This window comes from Phoxinus phoxinus, assembly GCF_949152265.1.
Source record: "Phoxinus phoxinus genome assembly, chromosome: 3".
In the NCBI taxonomy this organism is placed as follows: Eukaryota; Metazoa; Chordata; class Actinopteri; order Cypriniformes; family Leuciscidae; genus Phoxinus; species Phoxinus phoxinus.
This window is the reverse complement of record NC_136878.1, coordinates 40,097,663-40,122,724: the sequence shown is the minus strand read 5'-3', so window position 1 is coordinate 40,122,724 and position 25,062 is coordinate 40,097,663. Positions and strand designations below refer to the sequence as shown.

Here is a 25,062-nt window from a genome sequence, read left to right as displayed (position 1 = left end):
AGCCATGCGGTTCCCTGAAAATAATTGCACACCGTAGAACGTTTGTCAACCAATCAGATTCAAGCATTCAACGGCCCTGTAGTATAATAAACATTTATGCATGTATGACTTGTGCAATAAATAAAAAAATAAATAAAATTAAATGGCACAAACAGACAAACCTGTTCTCTTGTCTCGGCCTCTTGTCCCTGTATGACCTGCAGCTGTTTCTCATAATTAGAGCACATATCACATCGGCGCCCCAACTTCCTTCCAGCGTTCTTCAACTGAGGTCAAACCACACCAAAAACAAACATAAAATGTGTTATGAAAGGTTGGCATATTTGCTGATCCATTCAAAACAATCGTATGCTCCATTGTCACGTGAACTTGTTACATTGCAGGTTTAATTCAGCAAGCAGTGTCGGCTTATCCTCTCACACTAAAGTTCACAAATCTTCACCACACCGATTCACACAAATAGCTAACTTCTGAACTTGTGAAATTTAACAACTTACAAGAACCAGCTCAAGAGTCATTTGTCATTTGAATTTAACTATACTACTGGTTGTGCTTTGTTTCTGATTCACCAAAAATATCCAGCTCGAAATATAATACGTTTATGAAATGAATGCCCCGTCCAAATACCCACACTTGCGGTCTTGGCCACTTGAGAGTGTGTGCATGCGACAGGAAGTGCGTGCGCAAGACTGTCCCACGTCTTAAAAATGCCAAAGTGCAGTGCCCCTAATACGCACTAAACCCACACTATTGAGGCTAAGCATATCCCATCATGCATTGTGTTCGGCGACTCATGTGCCCCGAAATCACGAGATGTTGAGGAAAACATTCCACTGTAAGGTAAATTAATTAGATATTGCATATACCCTACTCATCCTTGCTCCAATAAAATGTGCAACACTTTGTTTTACTACTAAATTGTGTATTTTGTACAACATTTGCAACTGCTTTTTATCACTTAATTAGAAGCACAATTTTAAATTTGTGTCTTCTGTTAGTTACACAGTGACTACAGAACACACATTTAGAAGTTTATTTTAAAAAGCTGAGTATTGAAAATAAAAATAAAGCTCTATAAACACTTGCAGACTATAAGTGTGTCCCATCGGGTAATCGTTCTACAAACGTTCTAAAAAAGTTCTACACACATTTGCCGTATTCACGCCTACTTGTCTACTTACATGACGAATTTTCTGTATTTGGCCAAGTGGTCAAGTGCAAAGACCGCAAGTGTGGGTATTTTGGACAGGGCAGAACTACACTGGGTTGGATTTCTGATTACCACACAAAATAACCAGCTTGTTTGTTGGTGAATTAAACAACCCACATACTGGTTACGCTTTGCTTCTGATTTACCAAAAAGGACTGGCCAAAAATAGTCATTTGTATGCGCTTTGTTTCTGATTAACTAAACTGATTATATAACTGGTTTAAAAGAGTGTAGGTTTCTGATGGCCATATAAAAGCATATGTAGCACAAGTAGGTCCTACATACATTGTATAAAAACTGTGTAATTCAAAAAAATATTACAAGCAATATGGATGTTTTTTGTTTGCTATTCCAAACAACCTTAAGTCTTATTTTAGATCACAACATATTTTCACTAATAAGGTGTACAGAAGCTCAGCTCGTTGAATATGAAGAAATAAACAAAAACAGCAATTCAAAGCATTTACTATCTAACCTCTTGCTGCAGCAGATTCCACTCGCTCTCGCTGACCATTCGGTAGCCAGTCGGGGGCAGGTAAGCCGTGTCGGTCATATGAGAGATGCTGGACAGGAGTGATGCGGTCTCCTCCTGCTCTGGAGTCATGGCCTTAATGGCCTTCTCCTGGTCCTTGGTGAGGAGAAAGTGTCCCGGCTGGAGGGATGATATGGAGGAGGTGTCAATGCTGTCAAAGCCCACACAGTCTGCCCCCACTAGAGGACCAAAGTCTGACTCGTCCAGCTGGCTGGCGGACTTGGCCTTGTTGTTGTGTCCGCCCAGACCGTGAGGCTGTAAGGTCCCTCCTGAAGAACCCAGGCTGTCTGTGGACTGAACCCTCCGAAGCCCGTCTTTATAAGGGTCAGAGCCGTCCGGACGGCCCGGGGTGTCTGCGTCCAGAGAGTGCAAAGAGCTGTGGATACTGTGGCTGAGGTGGGACTGAGATCAAAAAGAGAAAGAGAAAACAAGATGCCCTGACTCAACTGTCCTGAAAGATGCTTTAACAAGTTAAGATAAAGAACAGTTCATAGTAGTGATGCATCAAAATTTTGGTGAGTGAAAACGAATTTGAAAAGTTTTGGAAGGCCGAAATCATTAACAGAAACGGATTTAATTAATGCTTCTCCGATGGCACGTTTTGTCAGAGTCTGTTTTGTGCGCACAACGTGGATAAGCTATAATAGGTAAATACGCTAGGACACTAGGGCTGTCGACAATATAATTTTCTCAATTTTAGTTAATCTTCATTTTAGTGATATTACCTTTCATGTAATGTTGTGAATGGCTGTTTGTGAATGTAAAATGTCTAAGATCAAAGTGCACAATAAATGCATTTGTTGTCTTCCAAAGAAAGAACCGATTCAGAAACAAATTGCCTGAAACGAGTCATCAGTAATTCCAGTCTTACTTACCTGCACAAACCTAATTCAGTTTGTAAAAAAAATTTGCATAATGCCAATGTCTACTTTAATTCTCAATCACTGTAGTTGTAGCTAAAGCCTGAAAGTTTAGTTTGTGTTGTTTGCTATGTTAAGAAGACACTATTGTGGACACTGTGCTGCGCGGTCGCAAAAGTTTATCATTTGCATGCGTTTTTAAACATTGCTGTTTAAAAACAATTTTTTTCAAAACTTTATTTTTTTCACTATTTTTTTTGGGCGGGGCCAACTCGGAATGCATTTTCAATTTGCACATTGAATTTAGCTACATTCATTTGCGGAACATTGTGCATCAAAAGTTGCAAAAAATGTATGGCAAATGTTAATTTAAATACAGAAATGCATTGCCATTTTACATATTGCATATTACATTTCAAATTGAATATAGCTACCCACATGCTTCCATACTTAAGCATCGTTGTTCATGTCTTAAGTGAACACTTAATTACTTTATATAATTAGTTATTATATAATAGTATTTCTTATTTCTAGTTCTTTAAGTTTTTCAGGTAGGTCTATTTCATTTACTCCATTATAGTTTGTTTTCCTATATGCTTTTCATTAGTTTCTTTGTTCTTATTTGATCACTGTTTACTAGTCTTCAGTAAGCTTGAGAGCCAGTCATGATGTAGGATGTATTGCCACTCAGTCGAGCTGAGGGTGCGTGGCCCAGCAGGAAAGTGAAATCATACCATATATATACATAACTGTAATCAGAGCGGTAAAGTTTTCCCTTACATAATTAGTAACTACAGTATTTCCTTTAAATGAATTAAAGGCAGTTTCAGTTCTAGCTTTAGTGAGGTTTACAGAAGTGACATGGATACCTCTTCTATAGAGAGTCCGAGCAGAGAGTCCTCCACTGCGTCTGCATGGGACGCATCATCCTCACTTGCCTCTTTAGCCTGACTCAATCGCTCTTTTTCATCCTCCTCCTGGTAAAATGTATAAATGTTGGCATAAATGTTAGAATAACACTAAACTATCCAGATGCAACCCAATATAGCACCAAGATAAATCCCCTCACTTTACATTTTGTATGGTTCTCCCAAGTAAATGAATTTACTCAAGCGTAATTTGGTTTTAAATGTGTATGCAGTGACAGAACACAAAATAAGAATTTATAAAGAATGCTGGTGTCCAAAAACATCATGGCCACCATTGATTTTCAATGTACGGGAAGAAAAAAAAGAAGATCTAAATGAGTAAATGGTGACAATCTTCATTTCTCCTTTTAATAAAAATAGTTTTTCATTTCTGCTGAGTAGTTCTGCCTACTATGAAATCCCACTGACCCAAGTTAAACATGATATATGTTCTGATTGTCAGAACTGTTGCTTCGTGTAACATTTTAGGTTTTAGTGAGTCCAGAAAAATTCTTCATGCATGCTTCTATACTTCACTTGAGAATTGCTTTGAGTCTGCGTTTTTAATAACGGATTTATTTAATGCTTCCAGTTCATTAAAAAAAAAAAAAAGTACCTGGTCCCTCTTCTTCATCTCCTCCACCTGCCGCAGCTGCTCGGAGGACAGCACGCTCTCAATGCGCTGCATGTCTTGCATCAGCAGCCGCTGTGACTCCAGGAACTGATCGTTGGCACGCTGCCAAGTGTGTTTCAGCTGATTGTGCTGCTGCCGCTCCAACTCCAGCAGGTGAACCACTGAAAGAAACCAATTCAATCAGCTCAAATCAATATATAAAGCTCTGACCTGTCAGTACAAGCATTTATGAGTGAAAATTACTGTGTGTATTGTAAGCAAAACATTTTTATAAAACACCATCAGCACAAACTCATGCATCTGTCCTTACAGTGTACATTACATTTCACACTGTGATAAACAGAAGTTGAATACCATAAGTCAACAAAGAAAGTGTGCAAAAGATTATTGGCATGTAGAAGAGCATTCACACAGGATGCATTCGTTCTCGCGAATGTTTCATATCCCTGTTTTACGAGCAAATAACACCATGAATGATTTATTTATTTTATTTTACTTCATTTTTTTAGAATGATGATTTTTAAAAGACAGCTTGTCATGTTAAAAAGTGTAACTCTTAAAAACAAGTTGTGTGACCTTGCATTGGTTTTGAACAATGCACAGAAGGCATGCACCTGTTAGTGTATTATATAAAACACTATACCTTAAAGGATTAGTTAACTTTCAAAAAAAATGTTGCTGATAATTTACTCACCCGATGTCATCCAAGATATCCATGTCTTTCTTTCTTCAGTCTTCAAGGTTTTTGAGGAAAACATTCCAGGATTTTTCTACACAGAATGGACTTCAAGGGTCTTATCTAGCGAAACGATCAGCCATTTAAAAATAAAATAAAAAATTATATACTTTTTAACCACAATTGTTCGTCTTGTGCTGGTCCGCGACGCGCTGCGCATTACGTAATCACGTTGGAAAGGTCACGTTCACGTCATCTATCCAAGTTATTTGTCTGTGTACTGCGGTTAAAAAAGGGAAGGGTGAAAAACTCCATCTCATTTTCTCCTCCAACTTCAAAATCGTCCGACATCTTTGTTTTAATTTATTTTTATTTTTTCGTGACCTTTCCAACGTGATGCCGTAATCCGTGGCGCGTCGCGGACCAGCACAAGACGAACAATTGTGGTTAAAAAGTAAATACATTTTTTTTTCTTTTTTTTTAATGGCCGATCGTTTCGCTAGATAATACCCTTATTTCTTGACTGGGAAAGTGTAGAGACTTTGAAGCTGAATTGAGACGGACATTTGAACCTTCTTTTAAACATTGGGATAGATGGTTGCCAATGAAGTCCATTCTGTGTAGAAAAAGCCTGGAATGTTTTTCTCCAAATGTCTGTTCGACTGAAGAAAGTAAGACATGGATATCTTGGATGACATTGGGGTGAGTAAATTATCAGCAAATTTTTTTTTTGAAAGTGAACTAATCCTTTAACGTCATATTAGGAGGCGCATACAAGATAGTGCTTGCTAATAACTAAAATCAAAGCTATTAAGTGTTATGACTATATAGACAGTACCAATTACAAAAACAGTAATTGCGTGAAATATCATTACAATTTATAATAACCGTTTCTGTTGTAATATATTTTTTAAATATAAATTATTCATTTGGTGGCAAAGCAGACTTTTCAGAAGTCTTCAGACAGTCACATGATTCTTCAAAAATGCCGATTTGTTGCTCAAGAAACATTTCTAATTATTATCAATGTTGAAAACTGTGATGCATAATATTTTTGTGGACACCATTATAACATTATCCACCATGAATATTTGATGAAAAGGAAGTTCAAAAGAACAACATTTTTTAAATAGAAATCTTTTGTAGCATTATAAATTACTTTACTGTCACTATTAATCAATGTCTTAGGTTAACGTGTGCTTGCTGAATAAAATAGAAAAAAAAAGTAAATTATGTATGTATAAAAAAAGATCTTACTCATTTTTTGAAAGGTAGTGTTTAGTCACCTTTCAGGTTAACTAAAATAATAGAAAATAACAGCAGGGCTCAGACCTGAAGCGCGTGCACACACCTTTCACACAGCATGCAATTCGCAGATTATTAGGTTTGAATAGTCAAAATTCTATGTAAAAATGCATGTCCTAGCGAGTATTCACGTAAACACAGTCGGGTATGTCTTTATTATTGAACGTAAACCGTTTGTAAAAAGAAATCCTAAACTTTAGAGAAATAAATTAGCTTGGGTCAAATTCCTAAAAAATGTGGGTCACGGCTTAAATTACCATGGGAAAATGTGGGTGACATGGCTAAACCAGTTGAGAACCACTGTTATATCTCAAGTATAAATGTGTAGAAGTAAGTAAATCAGTTGCACTTTATTTTACAGTATGTGCACTTTCAATGTACACAAAAGTACAGGGTAGTGTAAGGTAACTACATGTTTTAAGTTAAGTTTTAGGGGTAGATTCAGGGTTAGAACCTAGTTAGTGTCATTACTACAATAAGGACATAGATAGTATGTTCATGTGAAACAGGACTGTGAAATAAAGTGCTACCAGTAAATCAATCAATCGACTGGGCCGATAGAGCCTAAACCAAAATGTAAATAGAGACTGTACAAAGCACGATGCAACCTACATAAAATGGCCAACCAATCAAGCAAAATAAGAAGAAAATGTAGAATTACAAAAACAAATACAATATTCTATGAATTACAACTTTTCAGAAATGTTTGCGTATAAAAAAATTATTTTGTTCGCATACCTTCATGGAGTTCTTTCCGAAGTTTCTCTGCATCCTCTTGAAGGACAGATTTCTGGGTGTTGAGGACAGCAACATACATCTCTAAGTCTGTACGGCATGATTTCTCAGCCTCCAGGACGTGATTGAGCTCCTTCACCTGGGAAATAACCAAGCTCATGTTTAAAACTTCATTTTTTTGTGATGAAAAGTAAAAGCACCCATTAACAGAAGTATAATCTTTACATTTCAGAGTCAAAAATCTGGCTTAAAATAAACATTTCATGTTCGAAAATAAACGGGCAGACTTCAGATCTACAACCTTTCGACTTTACGGACACCGGCTCGTTGACTTCCGCCAACTTTTACAAGACTCAACTGATTTATTACTCATTCCTGAGGCCAAAACAACATCATCAAATAGTCATAATTATAACTAAAGGCTGTAATGCAGATGCAACCTTGAATTATTTGACCAGGTGTGAATTTGCCTATTCAGGAGGTCATGGCATAACCACATTAAAGGAACGCAATTGCAAAGAAATGCATCACGTCTAATAATAAATGTGAACAAAACAGTCTTGCTCTCAGTTCCACTTTTCTATGCACGTCTAACCTTGGCAGCCTCAAGTTCCTTAACTCGATCTTCTGAGCTTGACAGTTTGGCCTTCAGAGCTGCGATCTCGCTCTCCATTGGCATCACCACTGAACGCAACTTCTCTGCGTCCTCCTGAGCCTAGATTGATACAAATCCAAGCTTGATTAACAGACCAACATAATGCAAACACTGGCTTTGAGTCACGATTCCGAGACTAAAAAAACAGGGAACTGAAATCATAAAGTAGACGTATTAATAGGGCTGTAAACGATTAATCGAATCAAAAATGAAAGTTTGTGTTTACATAATATATGTGTGTGTATTGTGTATAATTATTTTGTACATATAAATACACACATCCATGTATACATTTAAGAAATATTTGTTATTTATAAAAGCGTTCTATTTATAATATAAATCATATAAAAATATATATGCAGACAGTAATGCAAATATTTCTCAAATATATACATGCATGCGTGTGTATTTTTAAATACAAAATAATTAATTATACACAATACACACACACATATTATGTAAACACAAACTTTTATTTTGGATTCGATTAATCGCGATTAATCGTTTACAGCCCTACGTATTAAAAAGCAAACCAGACCTTCTTCATGTCGTTCTCTAAATTCTCCTCCTCCTGTCCCGTAGTAAGACGGCGGCGTAGCTCAGCCACCTCTCGCTCCATCCCATCGCGGTACTGTGTCCACTGAGCACGGTCCTGCTCCAACTTCTGCTGGAACTGCAACTTAATTTCCCGCTCTGCATCTGAACACGCACGCCAAGATAAGGATGAATCCATCAAAACGATGTTCACAGCAGATCTTGCTAATCCTTCCTTGTCCAAATATAGTTTATTTATGACGTTTATGATTTTAGCAAGAATCTGAACCCACAGAGGTACTGCAGCTTTCTGTCTGCACTTCTCTCTCTACAAATCATGTGTCTCTTGAATGTTCATTTATTGAGGCATTTTAAAGGGCACCTATTATGGAATTTTGAAATTGACCTTTCATGTAGTGTGTAACATAGATCTAAGTGAACAAAAACATCCTGCAAAGTTTGAAATATGAAAGTGCACCGTATATAAAGTTATTGTCTTTCAAAAGTAAGAGTCGACTCTGAGTCATTTTTATGAATCGTTAGAAGACCGAAGCTTTTTCTCTGACTAGATGACGTCAACTTGTCAAGTTATTTGAATACGATACGCCCACTTATTGCGCTCCAAGGCCAGCAGGGAAAATATCATGGCGACGAGACGCTGTGTTCTGAAGTGCGACTCAAAAGCCAACTTTTTTCATCTGCCCAAGGAGGAGCATTTGAAGACTAAGTGTCTACAATTCATATATACAACTATACCACAGAAGTATACCGAGCCTTGTGCTTTGCTCGCGCCATTTTCAAGACGATTGCTTTACCAACTTAAATGCAATCAAACTTGGATTCGCGAGCCGGCTGATATTGAAGGAAGGTTCAGTTCCAAGTGTATTTGCATCAGCTTCCTCCTCCGTATCACATAATAAATGCTTAATAATTATTTAGTTTGTTGTGTAAGCACCGTTTAGCTTCTAGGTCTTCAATGACAATTGTATTGAGATAGCCTATGTGAAGTGTTTGTCGTTGTTTTCGGAGTTGTCTTAAAGAATAGAGTAATACCTCGTAGTAACGTAACTACATTTTATTTTTTTTATTTTTGTAAAAACGTTATGTTTATGCATCGGGCTAACGCAAACAAAGACTGATTGTGCTTTTACAATATGAACTCTGGGCTATGCTCGCTAACATAACATTACATGCTTTATCTTATTTTTAGTTTTTTACTACAAACTACAAAGCAGTGGACTATAATCATTATTATAACACAATTTAATTGATAAAAGCATCATTGTACTCCGTGTTAAACAATAAGTATTATCTATGTAAACACTGCTGGGTCATCTGACCAATCACAGATTAGCGTCGCGCAAAGGAGGGGTTTGAAAAATGAGTCGTTGAACGATTCATTTGGGAGTCGGTGAGCAAATCAGGTAAAAATAAATGCATATTATACGACAACAAAAGTGTTTTTTGTCATTGCATGCATGTAAAACTGTTGTTGGGGACTCCCTAAACAACATTAGGAACATTTTAAATGTCATAATAGGTGCCCTTTAATATTTTCCTTTTCCTTTAGTGTGTAATGGATCTGTTTGTGCATGTACACGATATGTGAAGTTACAAAGCTCAGTCTCCCACAAAGGGATTTATTCAATCAGAGAACTATCATCCAGACCTCACTAAAATGCCTTGATCGAAGTCCAGATATTACTTCCTGTCCAAAGGCAACGCAAAGAAAGAGGATTAGGCTTTAGTGAATTGCGGAGACGCTGTGTAGATGCAAAAGCAAAACCCATTTCTTTGGCCATCCAAAAATAGAAGAAAATAGGAATCAGTGGTTAAGATTTATTTTGAACGCTGTTCCTGAGCAGTTCAACACAAATTAACTTGTGTAAAGCACATTTCACTGAAAACAGCTGAACCTGGGAGAGTACACTGAAGTATGTATTTTTAACTGTATTTTTTGCCACCTCAGGACTAAAATTTGTTACAGTGAAGACGACAAATTAAACTTATAACATCATATCTGAAAGGTAAGAGCAGTAAGACGTCAATATTTGCAAGCCATGCCTGATCATCCTTATTTTTAGAATCTGACATTGGCTCGAACTGATGTGGTTATACGTTATTACAGTTTTTTTCGATTGCTAAACGACAGTGAGCACAACTGGAGCTACATGTGCAAAACTCTAACTACAGTCTGCACAGCAGCAGTTCATGTGGACCAAACTCTAGTTCGTTTTTCATTGCTTGAACACAGTTTTCAAAACTCTACACACTTATCCCATGACTTTAACCACAACCTGCACAACACTGTGGATTTACAGCACTTTTTTCAAATGCTAACACACTGGTGTCAAAACTGTGAACCACACATTCAAAACAGAACAGATTTCAGCCTTGTGCCTTTCAAACACTGCTGATGGCAACTTCAGCTGAAACAGGAGAGAGTTACATCCTTACAGTAAATGAGAACATTACAGGAATATATTTTGTTTTGCAATTATAGAATATTTACACAGATATATATTACAGTAAGTTTGACTGTAAAATATATTTTTACTGTATTACTGTATATACTGTAATATACAACATAACCCAAAGGCTGGCCCCAACAGGAGGAAGAGGAAACATATTTTCAGATGCGCAGGAAAATGCTATTGTCGCAGATTTAAGGTTTTGTACCTGCCTGCATATTCACCCTTCCTCAACCCTATAGAGGAGTTTTTCTCTGCCTGGAGGTGGAAAGTGTTTGGTCACCACCACCCACATGACCAAATGTCTCTTTTGGAAGCCATGTGTGCCGGATGTGAGGACACGAGTCCAGAGGACAGGGATGGATAAGGCACTGCAGAAGGTTCTTCCCCAGGTGCATGGCAAGAGAGAACATTAGATGTGATGTTGATGAAAACCTGTGGCCTGATGCTAGAGAGACGCAGGATTAGCCCCTCAATTATTTGTTTGAATTACATGTACTTTTAGTTTCTACCTTTTTTTCCTCATTACTGTAATTCTGTAAATTACTACAGACTATTGTGAAGCAAACTGCTAATTTTCATTTACCTTAAAGAATTGTTATGTTCTAAAAATTTACTGTAAATAAATCATGTGAAAGAATGTCACTCTTTTCTTTGAAGAAAATATTACTTTGTATGAAGTCACTGAAATTGTTCAAACTGTAAAGATGAAAACTTTGTATTTTCTGTATTGGTGTTTGATGCTAGTGTTTTTACTCTCAGTGTGTTCTGAGTGACAGTGTGTGTTATCTCAGTGAGGGTTGTGCACATTGTTTGGCTGCACTGAGCCTGTTTTGAGCCATGTGTTAAGAGTTGTGTTGCTTGGAGTGAGTTTTGCAGGTGATGTGAACTGTTTAGCTCAGGTGACTGTTGGTAGTGCAGACTGTAGTTAGAGTTTTGCACATGTAGCTCCAGTTGTGCTCACTGTCGTTTAGCAATCGAAAAAAACTGTAACGGTGTGGGTATATTTGCTTTAGAAGCCTTGAAAGCTGAAGCTCGCATGGCAAGGGGCGTTACATTTCACACACGCTTCATGTGTTTGGCCAATCACAACGCACTTGGTGAGCTGGCCAATCAGAGCACTCTGAGGCTTTGTAGTAGTAATCAGCGTATTTCAGACAGACAGGTAAAAGCTGTAATATTGTACAGTATGTAAAAAAGTATGTGTTTTGAGCATTAAAGCATGATCCATTACACCCAATAAACAAAACAAAAAAATATTTTTTAAATATCATCATATGACCCCTTTAAGTATATTGGCTAATATGACAATACAAAAACACACTGCTGGACAAAAGTTTGGGTCAGTAAGATTTTTAAGAAGTAAGTCAGTAAGTTTAAACCAAGGCTGCATTTATTTGAACAAAAACACAGTAAAACTGTAATTTGTGAACAAAGCTGATTTTTCAGAATCATTACTCCGGTCTTCAGTCACATGATCCTTCAAAAATCATTCTAAAATGCTGATTTGCTGCTTGAGAAACGATCCTTATTACTGTTGAAACCAGTTGTGCTGCTTTTTATTGGTGTGGAACCTGTGATGCATTATTGTTTAAGGTTCTTTAATTAGAAGGTTTAAAAGCAGGGTTATTATCTTCAACTAAAACTATTTAAAAAAATTAATTGAAGTAAAGCTGAAATAAAATATAAATATTAGATGAAACGCCAACAACTAAAATTTTAAAAAATGCAAAACGAAATTTAAATGTCTTGGCAATTAATTGAAAAACACTAAAATTTCTGACTGGAAATAAATAACTGAAACTTAACTAAAAGAAATATTACCAAAATAGTAATATTAAAAATAAAGAAATCCACATGATAAAATTACTAAACAAATTAAAATTAAGATGAAAACTGAAAATATTAAAATAAAACCCAATTCAAAATAATAATAAAAAATACAATAGTATACAAATAATACAAAAATAACTGTTCAAAGAAATATATTGTAACATTATATATGGCTTTACTGTCTCTTGATCAATTTAATGTGTCTGCTGAATAAAAGCATTTCATAAACAATAAAAAAAAAAAAAAAAAAATTGGTAAAACAATTTTTTTTTGCTATTTATGTATTGCTTGCTAAAGTGATTTCCCTTTTTATTATTCCTCAAAGCCATATTAGTATCGTAAAGCAGTTCAGTCAACTTCAGGGTGGTGATGAATGATTTAGTTATCGTTTCAAATAGCAGAAATAGCACAATTTTGGTTCTGAGTATCAATTATCAGACACTATAGCATAAAAATAATCAGTATCCTTTTACCTTTCATAATAGCCTGCAGTGAGTCCACCTCCTCCTGCCACTGCTGCTTGACCTGGTCGATGGCTTCCTGCTTCGTGCTCTCAGAGACGGTGGCCACCGCTTTAATGGTCTCCATCTCTGCTCTAGCTTCGGCCAGCTGGTCTAGTATCTGGCTCACCTCTGCCTGGGACTTCTCCAGTATAGCAGTCTGCTTCTTCAGCTCCTCTGAGAGATTTACAGGACAAGCACAAAGGTTTATGAAGAGGAACCGACAGGTTCAGTTCTGTAAAGCCTTGCATTTGTTTCCCTCTTGCACTGTGTCCTCCTAAATGTATGATCTTTAACTAACTAAACTGGACCCTGTTTGGACCTATATTTATTGCGGTTCCTCTTGTGATCTGATCACCTGACACATTTATACCAGGTGTAAAAGGAGCCTTGTGTTCAGATCCCTGGTGACATTGTTTGAAACTTATATGGTTTAGTACTTTCGTCCTGCCCCAGAACAGATTAACAATGAAATGATGAAACCATGATCCATGACAGCTGAACTGTTTGCTAGTTGTTCAGTCTGTGTGCATGCAGGCGCAATGTGTAATGGATTTGGTTACTGTACATGTCTATAGAAAAGGTAAGAACTGGTTTGAGATAAAGTCAGCGAGTGTAAAACCCCCATTTTTTCCCCTTTAAAAGGTGCAGTAAGACATTTCTGAGAAACAGGGTTGAAAGTGTTCCTTGTCATTCGCTCATCATCTTCACTTTATTTTTCTTCGCTTCTGCTATGATAAAGAGACATCTACTCTTGCATTGCATGTTCGTGCATTTTGGGGGTGGAGCAATGAAGGGTGGGGTGTGTTTGTTTGGGTTGATTTCAAATATCAACAATGTTCAACAATGATTCTAAGAAACCGCTTACTGCAGCTTTAAAAACCCACACATAACGCAAAAAAATATTTCCTAGAAATAGTGTTCTTCAGATATCTTGGAATTACAGTGGCTCCAAAAAGGACACGTAAGCTACGCATCAAAATATGTGAATGTCACTGAATTAGAGAACTTTTCACAAAATGCTAGGTTAGGTTTAATTGATTAAACAAGAACAACTTTTAGTATACAGATATACTACAAAATGAAGGCATAAAGTGAACACGTTGGAGACCTTGAGGTTGTCAAATGTTAGTGGATGATGAACTACACCTCTGGTTACTCTGCAAGGACAGCACCTATGTAAACTTCAGACAGCCAAAAAATAATTTTTAAATAAAAAAAATAAAATAAAAAAAATACTAAAAATAAACAAATAAAAGTAAAACAAAAATATATAATAAAAATAAAAGCAAATAAAATAACCAAAACAATAATAAATAAATAAATAAACAAACAAACAAAAAAATTATAATAATAATAATATATATATATTATATATATATATGAGAAGTTAGTTAAAAAAAAAAAAACTCTAGTGGCATTTATTTGAAGATGCAACTGATGTTAAGAAATTCAGACCCTTTCAGATTCTGTTTTTTCTGTCTCTTACTGGTTCATCAGCAGTTATTGTAAACAATATATTACCTTCTTTAGACAGATAAAGTTCCTTAAACTTGGCCCGCTTCTGGTTGAACTCCATCTCCAGCTGTTGTTTGAGCTTCAGGAAGTCGGTTCGATCCTGCTCTTGCTCGGCCGCACGCTGCTCCAGAACTCCTGCCGAAACAACACATCGTCCATCGGTGCCACACATTCACAAACATCTACACCTCCAACCTCTGAATGGCACCCAAGAGTAAAATTTGTGTATAATGCATGATAATGGGACATTTTCAATGTCAAAAAAAAAAAGACTGAGACAACCATGCTTGGATAGATATAATGCAAGTGTTCGCTCTCACTGAGATAAGGATAAAGCAAATTAATTTAAAGAACTGAAACCTATACAACCAAAACCACTTTCTTCAGTGAAGATCCTTAAATCATTGTAGACAGACAAGCGGTATATTACCCAGGTAAACAAGCACAGACACACAGGGCCAAGTCCAAGCCAGTACAGCCACATAGGTCAGTCAACCGCAAGTCTGTCCTGACAGGTCACACATCTCTATCATTGGGTTTTACTGTTATTAGGCCCAAATACAAGATTTTACAAAAACATATTTGCAGCAAAGGTCTTTGTTGGATTTGTAAAAGACGACTACACCCAATCACGAGCCTTTAGGGATGACAGATGGTTGCTATCTGTATCTGAACTTAACCTACACCAAAAAAAATGTAGCTGAACTGGATCAAAGCAGCAAGTGCATGCATAGATTTGCATAATAATTAGGGGGGGGGGGAGAGATAGCTCAATCTCACTTGAGCTATACCTGATTATCATATTTTGAAAAAAGTAACTGCACGTTATGGAGCACAAATAATGGACAAAATTATTATGTTTTCCCATAAGTCCATCTAATCACAAACTTTTGTGTAATGTTGTGGTTAAAGTGCTAAAGTAGACTAATGCAACATATTCTACTTCATAAATTTTGAAGTATGTCCCAATAATGGTATGTTCTAAAAAAAACATTTAACACTTTTTGTCAGTGCAAGGTGATGCTTGTGGCATATCAATCCATGAATAAAATCAAATATGTGCATCAAAACACTATATGAAAGTAAATGCACGCAAACAATGTAATCAACTGAGCAACATTGCAAACAAGATGTAGACATGATATTAAATCACTTTAAATACATTAAAAAAAAAATTTGTCCTGATAGTCTAAAAACACTGTCAGTCCAGCTGTCATCTGCTGATCACTGGATGTTGACCATATAAACACTTTTCTGTGTACCGAAAGATCAGCATAGCAAATGTTTTTTAAAAGAAGAGTTCTGTCAGAAGCATCGACACATATCAAGCATTAAAGCATAATTTAAGAACGTTTAATAAATATGCAAATAGAGGTGTAGGCTATCTGTCAGCCGGTTGACTGTTGCTGGCTAATCCGTGGACGAACAGGCCGCAGGCCTACAACGAGCACAGCTAAATCAGACAATAAACCTCTCTTTGTGGAGAAAGACGCTTACCGTCATGTTGAGGCGGCCGGGTGGATCCCGAGGCCTGCTCGGCCATGGTTTCCCGGGGCTGAGTTTAGAAAAGCGGCTCTCTGAACGGAAAGTGAGAAGCGCCCAGCAGAACAGGCTAATAGAGACAGAGCAACGTCATTGTAGAAATAACACGCACCGCGCATGCGCACACCAAATGGGCGGAGCTGTCTTGACATTACATCTGCGTTATTTCGATTCATTTATTTTATAAATGCAATTTTATTCTATACGTACTGTATATGTATTTAGAAAAACATCCATGCAATTGATTATGTACGATTGTCTGCGGTTTCCTACATTATCATTTGCTAATGCCATGTTGCTCAAAATGTATAGTTCTCTGTGCAATAGTCTTCCCTCAAAACATCTAGTCATTAGTTCATCGTAGGCTACAAGTCATTAAAGGTCCTGTTCTTCGTGATCCCATTTTTTTTTTTACTTTAGCTAGTGTGTAATGTTGCTGTTAGAGCATATAATACCTGTAAAATTATAAAAAATCAAAGTTCAATGCCAAGCGAGATATTTTATTTAAAGGTGCACTTGGTAACTTTTTCAACGTAATAAATCCGTTTAGAAATCATTTGGATGGTTAAATAATCTGTTCTGGTGAGAATGGTTACTTTCCCCGCTCCCCCCAGCGTTCCCAGGCGGAAAACCAACCCTTGCAACATTGGGACTAACATCCCGGTAAGTTGAAAATAGGAAGTCTCGTGAGAAGCGAGAACGAGCGAGAAAGAGCGAGAAACACGAACTGCTTTACGGAATACAAAATGTACATGTCAATGTTAAATGATACTGTGTATGATGTATTACCCACCTCGGTAGACATAGCTCCACACGATAAAGTTGGTGCGTCTGGGACTCATTTGTTCACCACGCCGGCTCCGACCATAACAAAAGCACATGAGCAGCGGTAGAAAGGGGCAGGAGTGCGCCGGCGCGCTGCAAGTGACTTTACGACAGTGATGTGAAAAATATACGCACCGCAGCTGTAGGGGGAGCTCGTTGAGAAAATCAGCAAAGCGGTGGCTAGAGTTACCGAGTGCCGCTTTAACAGAAGTCCCCTTTCAAAGCCTACAGCGAACAGCCGGTTTGGACAACATCCCTCTACTTCCTGCTTTAATGACGTCACTAGAACAGTTTTTTGACTAACCTCTGCCCACAGGAATACACAAAAAAGGGGGCGTGGTCTTATTGCGCTCCTACAGAGAGCAGGAAGAGTTGCGTTTGTAGAGTGTGTTTGTGGCCATGTCGTCGAGACGCTGTTATTTTCATCCCGGAGTCAAATCACCTGACAATAACACCTTACAATGAGCGCATGCATCTCCACGTTATGGTAAGAGGCGTGACCTTTCCGGGCAACGTGCGCTAAGCTGCTGTCGAATCACAACACAAGAACCGCTGGCACAATCAGAACTCGTTACGTATTTCTGAAGGAGGGACTTCATAGAACAAGGAAGTCATCAGTCCATTTTTAGGACAGTGAAAACAGCGGTATACAGATCAAATTTATGCAGGTACATTTTGTGAAAAATACAGTTTTTTTTACACACGAAACATGAACACATGACATGTTATATTGCACACTGTAAACACAATCAAAGCTTCAAAAACACAGGAAAAACGGGACCTTTAAATGCAAAATGGTTGATCTAGTTGTCATAAACTGTCAAGCATAGGCCTATTTTCTACACATTTATATTATAATTTTATTAAATTTGCCATGAATTGATGAATTGTGGAGGTGAATCTTGACTTTCACTGATTGATTGATTGATTGATTGATTGATTGATTGATTGATTGATTGATTGATTGATTGATTGATTGATTGATTGATTGATTGATTGATTGATTGATTGATTGATTGATTGATTGATTGATTGGTTGATTGGTTGATACTTTATTTATCCCGAGGGAAATTAAAGTATCCAGTAGCATACGAAAACATACATGCATTAAACATACATTAAAACTACATGAAAATAAAATTAAAATAAAATGAACTTATAACACAGTAGCCACAGTAAACAGTGCAAAACAGCAAACAGTACAAATGGAGTGCAGATAGAGGTAAACAGGTCAACGGTACAGATGTAGTGCAAATTGAGATAAAGAGTGCAGAGGGAGGTAGAAATTATCCAATTGTCTATTGTCCTCCTTGCCATGACTAGGAGCTGTTGTACAGTCTGGCCAGTGGGACGAAAGAGTTTTTAAGTCTGTTGGTTGAGCTGGGCTGGGACAGCAGTCTGCCACTGAACACACTCCTCTGCCCGATGAAGGTGTTGTGCAGAGGGTGGTAGGCGTTGTCCAGTATGGACAGCAGTTTGTCCAGGGTCCTTCTTTCTTCCACTGTCACCAGAGAGTCCAGCTCTGAGCCCACTACTGAGCCAGCTCTCCTTACCAGTCTGTCCATTAAGCTGGTTTAGATCGTACCTATCAGACCGTTACCATTTTGTCCATTTAAATGGGGAAAAATCAAAGATAATGTCAGTAAATTATGGAGTGCCGCAAGGATCTGTATTAGGCCCTCTGCTATTCTCAATTTATATGCTGCCACTTGGTAATATTATAAGGAAACATGGAATAAGTTTCCACTGTTATGCTGATGACACTCAATTATATATTTCATCACGACCAGATGATAACACTAAATTATCTAAAATGACTAAATGTGTTAAAGATATAAAATATTGGATGACGTGTAATTTTCTTCTATTAAATTCAGATAAAACGGAGGTATTACTGATTGGTCCAAAAAACTGCCCACAAAACCTCTTACAATACAACCTTAATCTAGAAGGACGTCCTGTTACTTTATCCTCTACAGTAAAAGATCTGGGTGTTATACTAGACCGCTTTTGTCTTTTTCGCTCTTTTGAAAATCATATTTCATATGTCACAAGAACTGCCTTTTTCCACCTTAGAAACATTGCTAAGCTACGTAACATGCTCTCTGTTTCTGATGCAGAAAAGTTAGTTCATGCATTCATGACCTCGAGACTAGATTACTGTAATGCTTTATTAGCTGGTTGTCCTGCATCCTCAGTAAACAAGCTACAGTTAGTCCAAAATGCAGCTGCTAGAGTTCTTACTAGATCAAGAAAATATGATCATATAACACCAATTTTATCATCTCTTCACTGGTTACCTATTAAGTTCTGTATCAATTACAAAGTAATCTTCTATCGCCCTACAATCCATCGTGCTCTTTAAGATCGCTAAATTCGAGGCTTCTGGTCGTACCTAGGATATCTAAGTCCACTAAAGGAGGGAGGGCGTTTTCACATCTAGCTCCTAAACTCTGGAATAGCCTTCCTGATAGTCCGAGGCTCAGACTCGCTCTCCCAATTTAAAACTAGATTAAAGACGCATCTCTTTATGATGATGATGATTCCTTTATTGTCATTGTACTTTACATACAATGGATTTTTTAGCCAAGCTATCATATAATGCATCTCATACCTTTTATACTACAGTTAAATCAGATCAAATGCATTCATATTATGAACAGCAGCTACGCTAATTATTTCCCATCTGCCCTTTTTTTTTTTTTTTTTTTTTACTCAAATAGAGTTCGTCAGCTCCAGTTATGTATCCAGCCTCTCATGGAGACTTCAGATGCCCCAACGCCTGTGAAGAGACGACTCGACGCCTGTGAAGAGACGACCCAACGCCGGCGATATGTTATGCCCTAAATTTATGATTAACTAACTGTATTTTTGTATGTACATTTCTGAAATGCATTTTCTGTAAAGCTGCTTTGAAACAATATGTATTGTGAAAAGCGCTATACAAATAAATTTGAATTGAATTGAATGAAATAAGGGACACCATTGTGGACCATGTTGTCAATCATGGGCTTAAATTGGAGGCGGATCGAAGGGTATAGCCAAACATTGGGAGATCGACCGTATCCTCAATAGTTCAATCATTTTGCAGAGAGAACAGGTATGTCAACCAATGTGCAATGTACTGTACTGTTTACTTATGATTCACAGTAGTCCATTTATATTTTGCCACATACAGCAAATATACTTTATACCGATACAAACTGGAAAACACAAACACTCACATGTGTATTTTTTTTAATGTATTTGTGTGTGTGCAATTTTTTTTCCTATTTTATGTGAAAAATCATGTGTTTTGCATTTCTGAATTTTTCCTCCAGGACTGCAAGATTACCTCACAAGGGGTGGCAGAGGACCTCTTTTCACACCTCAACAGGAGGAGGCTACACCATGGTCAGAGCAAACAATGGCATTCGAGTAAGGGAGATACAGAGTGCCATTATAGAAGACAACAATGTATTTGAAAACATCCAATCTGTTTGCATCTCAACTATCGACAGCGTGCTGAAAAGACACCGCATGAGCATGAAACAGCAGTGTTACCGTGTGCCATTCGAAAGGAATAATGACAGAGTAAAGGAGCTACGGTACCAGTATGTGAACAGGTAAAATATCTATGTACATACAGTAACTATAGTAACATTTGATATCTAATACAGTAAGTATGACCTGTACAAATTTTCTGTAGAAGAACAAAAGCACATACAATGCCAATATGACACATTTGAGATAACGGTATCTTGTCCAAAATGAAAATGGATGTAATTCATGAAACTAATTTTGTGTGTTCTGGGATACAGCGTATAATGGAACTGGAATCAAGTGAACCATCTCACGGCTTCATATATGTGGATGAGGCGGGCTTCACCCCGACCAAAAGCAGAAGGCGTGGTCGAAATGTCATCGGCCACAGATACTGTTGATTTGCCAGCCCAACGGGGAAATGTGTGCTGCTATTTCAGAGCACGGCGTGCTAACTCATATTCCCCTTATAGGGCCATACAACGCACAGCATCTCCTCACCTTCTTAGAAACCATCTACAGGACAGGACTCTCATTCCTGATGATGAGAGGGGTCCATTTCGAGATAATTTAACCAACGTATGTGGTAATTTGGGATAATGTGAGATTCCATCACTCAAACGCCCCCAGGCAATGGTTTGTGACCCACTATGCTGATGGAATTCCTCCCACCTTATTCTCCATTCCTCAACCCAATTGAGGAGTTCTTCTCAGCATGGAGGTGGAAGGTCTATGATCGCCACATGACTCAGATGACTCTGCTGGCTGCCATGGATGTAGCCTAGAGGACTTCACAGTAGACGCCTGCAGAGGTTGGATAAGACATTCCACGTTGCATTGCAAGGGAAGATATTCATTGTGATGTATGAGAATCTGTTGCCTGACAGACTGGCAGGTCAAGAGGTGTAGACAGACTGCACTGCAATTCCTCATTCAGCGCAGTATGCAAAAGTAAAGGGGTCTTTTCTGAGTTTGCCTTTCTAATGTTGTATTTTCGCCTTTGTGCCCCTATTTATTTTTTCTTTTCTATATCACAATAATATTGTATTTCTTTGTTTTGTTTGTCAGACCACTAGTAAAAGTGTAACTGTGAATCCTATCCAGTCTCTTTCAATCAATAACTCACATACAGTAGTGTGTCAATTTGTACTTTTGAAATGGACATATGGCAGAAGAAGTGCAGCGTTGTACATTTCAACATTACTGTAACTGTCATCCAAACTGTTGCCATAGTTTACATCAGGTAATAATACTAACAGAGTGCAGTGTTTTATTGACAACATGACTAAGCATTTTGACTTGTGAACAATAAAGGACTTTTCATTCTGGTGGCACTTATATGTTTATTGAAATAAATACTTACTTTTGAGAACTAAAGATTTTGAGTAAGTTACAGGCTTTTGCAGGTAATCCGATATGTGGTGCTGTATACGAATTGTTTTGAGAATGCACACTTCTTTGCAAATATTACTGTAAGGATGATTTGAGAAATGCACCAAAGCGTGCACTTAATTTTTTTTATATCAATAATAAATAAATAACAAGTAATCAAATTTTACTCCACACAGCCCCAATAAAAACAACCAAACAACCTGAAAAAATAAATAAATACTGAATGTACTGCTGGAATTGCCACTATACCACGAACGAAGGAACGATAGATAGATAGATAGATAGATAGATAGATAGATAGATAGATAGATAGATAGATAGATAGATAGATAGATAGATAGATAGATAGATAGATAGATAGATAGATAGATAGATAGATAGATAGATAGATTTCATGAGTCCTCATAATTCAAATAGCTTAAAAAACATTAAAAACAATGTTTTATTAAAAATGTAAAAATGCAGAATGGTTCTTGTGATGGGTAGGTTTAGGGATATGGGCAGTGTAAGGGGACAGAATATACAGTTTGTACAGTATAAAACCATTACACCTATGAAATGTCCTCACAACAAGTATAGCAAAACAAACGTGTGTGTGTGTGTGTGTGTGTGTGTGTGTGTGTGTGTGTGTGTGTGTGTGTGTGTGTGTGTGTGTGTGTGTGTGTGTGTGTGTGTGTGTGTGTGTGTGTGTGTGTGTGTGTGTGTGTGTGTGTGTGTGTGTGTGTGTGTGTGCGTGTGTGTTTCTGTGTGGGTGTGTACTATTCACCAAAAAAATCTAGTGGCCACAGCAAAAACCCCAAAATAAAAATAAATAAATAAATACCTCAATGCAGAGGCCACACCCGCACTTAAAACCTCTGGGGTGTAATAAAAACATTATATACTTCTGCTATTCTGCATAGAACTGAATCAAGCATTTAATATGCTCTCTCTCTCTCTCTCTCTTTTTTGTTGTTGTTGTTGTTGTTGTTTTTTACTAATAAAGGTTTTCAACATCTTTACAAAATAATATTGAGTAGATAAAGTGAATAAACAGATGCAAAATAGTTTCTTTTTTTCTGGTGCACACAATTCACAGGTATATGAAATAAGCTAAAATCTTTCAACACTTCCTTAATTTTGTTATTTACACAAAACTTATTTGGCAATTTCCATGCTTTGACCCAAGAGATATTACCAAATAAAGAAGACCAAAAGAATCTTGCTGCAGGAAAAAAGACACAGAACAAAGAGCATTTATTATCCTTGTAGGCTAAATTTTTGTTTTAAAACATTAACATTATCAATGAAAATGTTTCCACAAAGATTGTCCATATTGATCTCCACTGAATTAGAGTTCTTTAAGAGTAACATCACACTCTTTGGAATCGTGTCAAAAACATTATAGCAAACTCTCTTGGTTTGACTGGTAATTTTTTGTAGAAACTCAGTATATAATAACAAATATAGAAGTAGAATAGTGTTTTGTTTTTATGTCTTTGTTATTCCATATTAAATAATTGTGCTGTGAAAAATTGTGCTTATACCAATTTCCATGCTAGCAGGGCTTGTCTGTGAAAACTGCGCCACTTTAACAGGAATTTGTCAACAGAAAAATTGCATTTCAACAAAAAGTCTATGCCTCCAAGAGTATTAAATATATAATTAGGAAATACGTTACAAAGACTTTCTTACCAACCATTTAAGCCAAGGTGTCATTCATTGTATAATCTAAGACCTCAACCCCTTGTTCTTTTGTGTTACATATTACCTACTTTTTAAAATAATATGGCTTTTTTTCTTTCATATAAAGTCATAAAATATCTTATCTAAATCCTTAATCACCTAATGATGGCACATCTAATGATAAAGATATAAATACAGATAGATACCTTCCATCCCTGATATTAATACCCTCCCAAATATTGATATATATCCCTCATTAACCACAAATAAAATTTTAATTTTAAACATTACGTCGCTACACTGCTGACAATGGTCAATAGACCTTTTTGCCTGTTTAATTTCACGAAATTCACAAATGTGACTGCACATTTAAACATAAACATTTATGTCTGCAACATAAAATGCAATCAATAATAAAATATTCACAAGGGACATGTGAGGTACTTATCGAGTTAGAAAGTGAAAAGGTCCAGCAGCTTCATTGAGAGTCCGCCAAAAACGGTGGGGGGCATCTGCCTATATAAGCAGCCCGACTCAATACAATAAGTTGACCAAAGTGCTGTACAAGAAAATTAGAAAAAAAAGATTTTCTAACAATACAACACAAGCTGTAAAATATGTAACGCATTAAAAGTAAAATCATAAAACGGCAGCGAAAATAAATCCTATGAATCCTATGGTCTCGCCATAGGATTCAGGTTCATTCGACTGAAGCGACCTACTCCAAGTCGTGTAGCGCCATAGCACGGCTGTGTACGCAATAACTTGTGCTCTGAATGGAGTAGAGAGCACTTTGGGCACGTACCCGTGCCTTGGCTTGAGGACGACTTTAGAGTCGTTAGGCCCAAACTCAAGGCAGGAAGCGCTGACGGAGAGTGCTTGCAAATCGCCCACTCACTTGACCGATGCTAACGCTAGCTAGTACAGTCTTAAGCGAAAGTGGCCGCAGCTCAGCCGACTGAAGCGGCACGAAGGGGGGCCCTTTGAGGGCCCTAAGGACCGTCGATAGGTACCAAGAGGGTATGGTACCAAGTCGAGGCAGGTTGAGCCTCCTTGACCCTTTCAGTAAACGAACAACCAGGTTGCTTCTACCCAGTGATTGGCCGGCCACAGGAGCGTGGTATGCTGCTATGGCTGCCACATAGATTTGGAGCGTGGAGGGGCTCCATTAGCTCCTGTAAGGAGAGTACTAGCGGTACTTCACATGAAATAGCTCTTGGTTCTAGGCTGAACAACAGAAAAAACAGACAATTTAAGGGTGGAAAGGCGTCTCGGGGACAGGGATTCTCGTAGCCTCAGAGATAGTATTCAGGACTCTTGCTTGGAGGTCCATAAGTTCCCGTTGAGGGGCCATACATGGAGGGCCCACAGCTTTGAGTATTTTTTTTTTTTTTTTTTTTTCGCTATAACAGCGTTCAATTGTATGGGTGTGTGAACTTGAATGGGCCCATTGTCTGCAATTGTGGCATTTACTCCAACAACCAGAACTGAACAGGGTGTTGGGAGGAACACTTTTTGGAGGGTGGTCCAGCCGCAGCGTGAGTTAACCCTCCCCTCTTCCTGGCGCTTAGGAGGGAAGAGTTTAGGCTGGTGAGGCCGCCGCGAGGGCACTGTCGATGCTCAGGCACTAGCTGGGGCTGAGCCATGACAGGCACTGGATTGGCTGGCTGCTGAGTTGGCATTGCTTTTTGGAGACTCGATGCTGCAGAGCTGGAGTGCTTGGGCAGGAAGTGGCGCATTGCCTG

At 37.7% G+C, this 25,062-nt stretch overlaps 1 protein-coding gene across 1 annotated transcript in view; it reads right to left on the bottom strand.

The window, feature by feature from the left end:
• The window catches only part of rabep1 (rabaptin, RAB GTPase binding effector protein 1), a 32,322-nt gene extending 16,248 nt beyond the window's left edge, over positions 1-16,074 (bottom strand). The window contains exons 1-10 of the mRNA XM_079606023.1: positions 15,869-16,074; positions 14,378-14,506; positions 12,827-13,030; positions 8,054-8,214; positions 7,456-7,575; positions 6,864-6,999; positions 4,127-4,305; positions 3,472-3,579; positions 1,686-2,144; positions 162-266 (exon numbers count right to left, since the gene is read on the bottom strand). Coding sequence (XP_079462149.1) covers positions 162-266; positions 1,686-2,144; positions 3,472-3,579; positions 4,127-4,305; positions 6,864-6,999; positions 7,456-7,575; positions 8,054-8,214; positions 12,827-13,030; positions 14,378-14,506; positions 15,869-15,914 — 1,647 coding nt within the window. The 5' untranslated portion in view covers positions 15,915-16,074. The remainder of the gene's footprint in view (positions 1-161; positions 267-1,685; positions 2,145-3,471; positions 3,580-4,126; positions 4,306-6,863; positions 7,000-7,455; positions 7,576-8,053; positions 8,215-12,826; positions 13,031-14,377; positions 14,507-15,868) is intronic.
• Between the last annotated feature and the right edge of the window lie 8,988 nt (positions 16,075-25,062).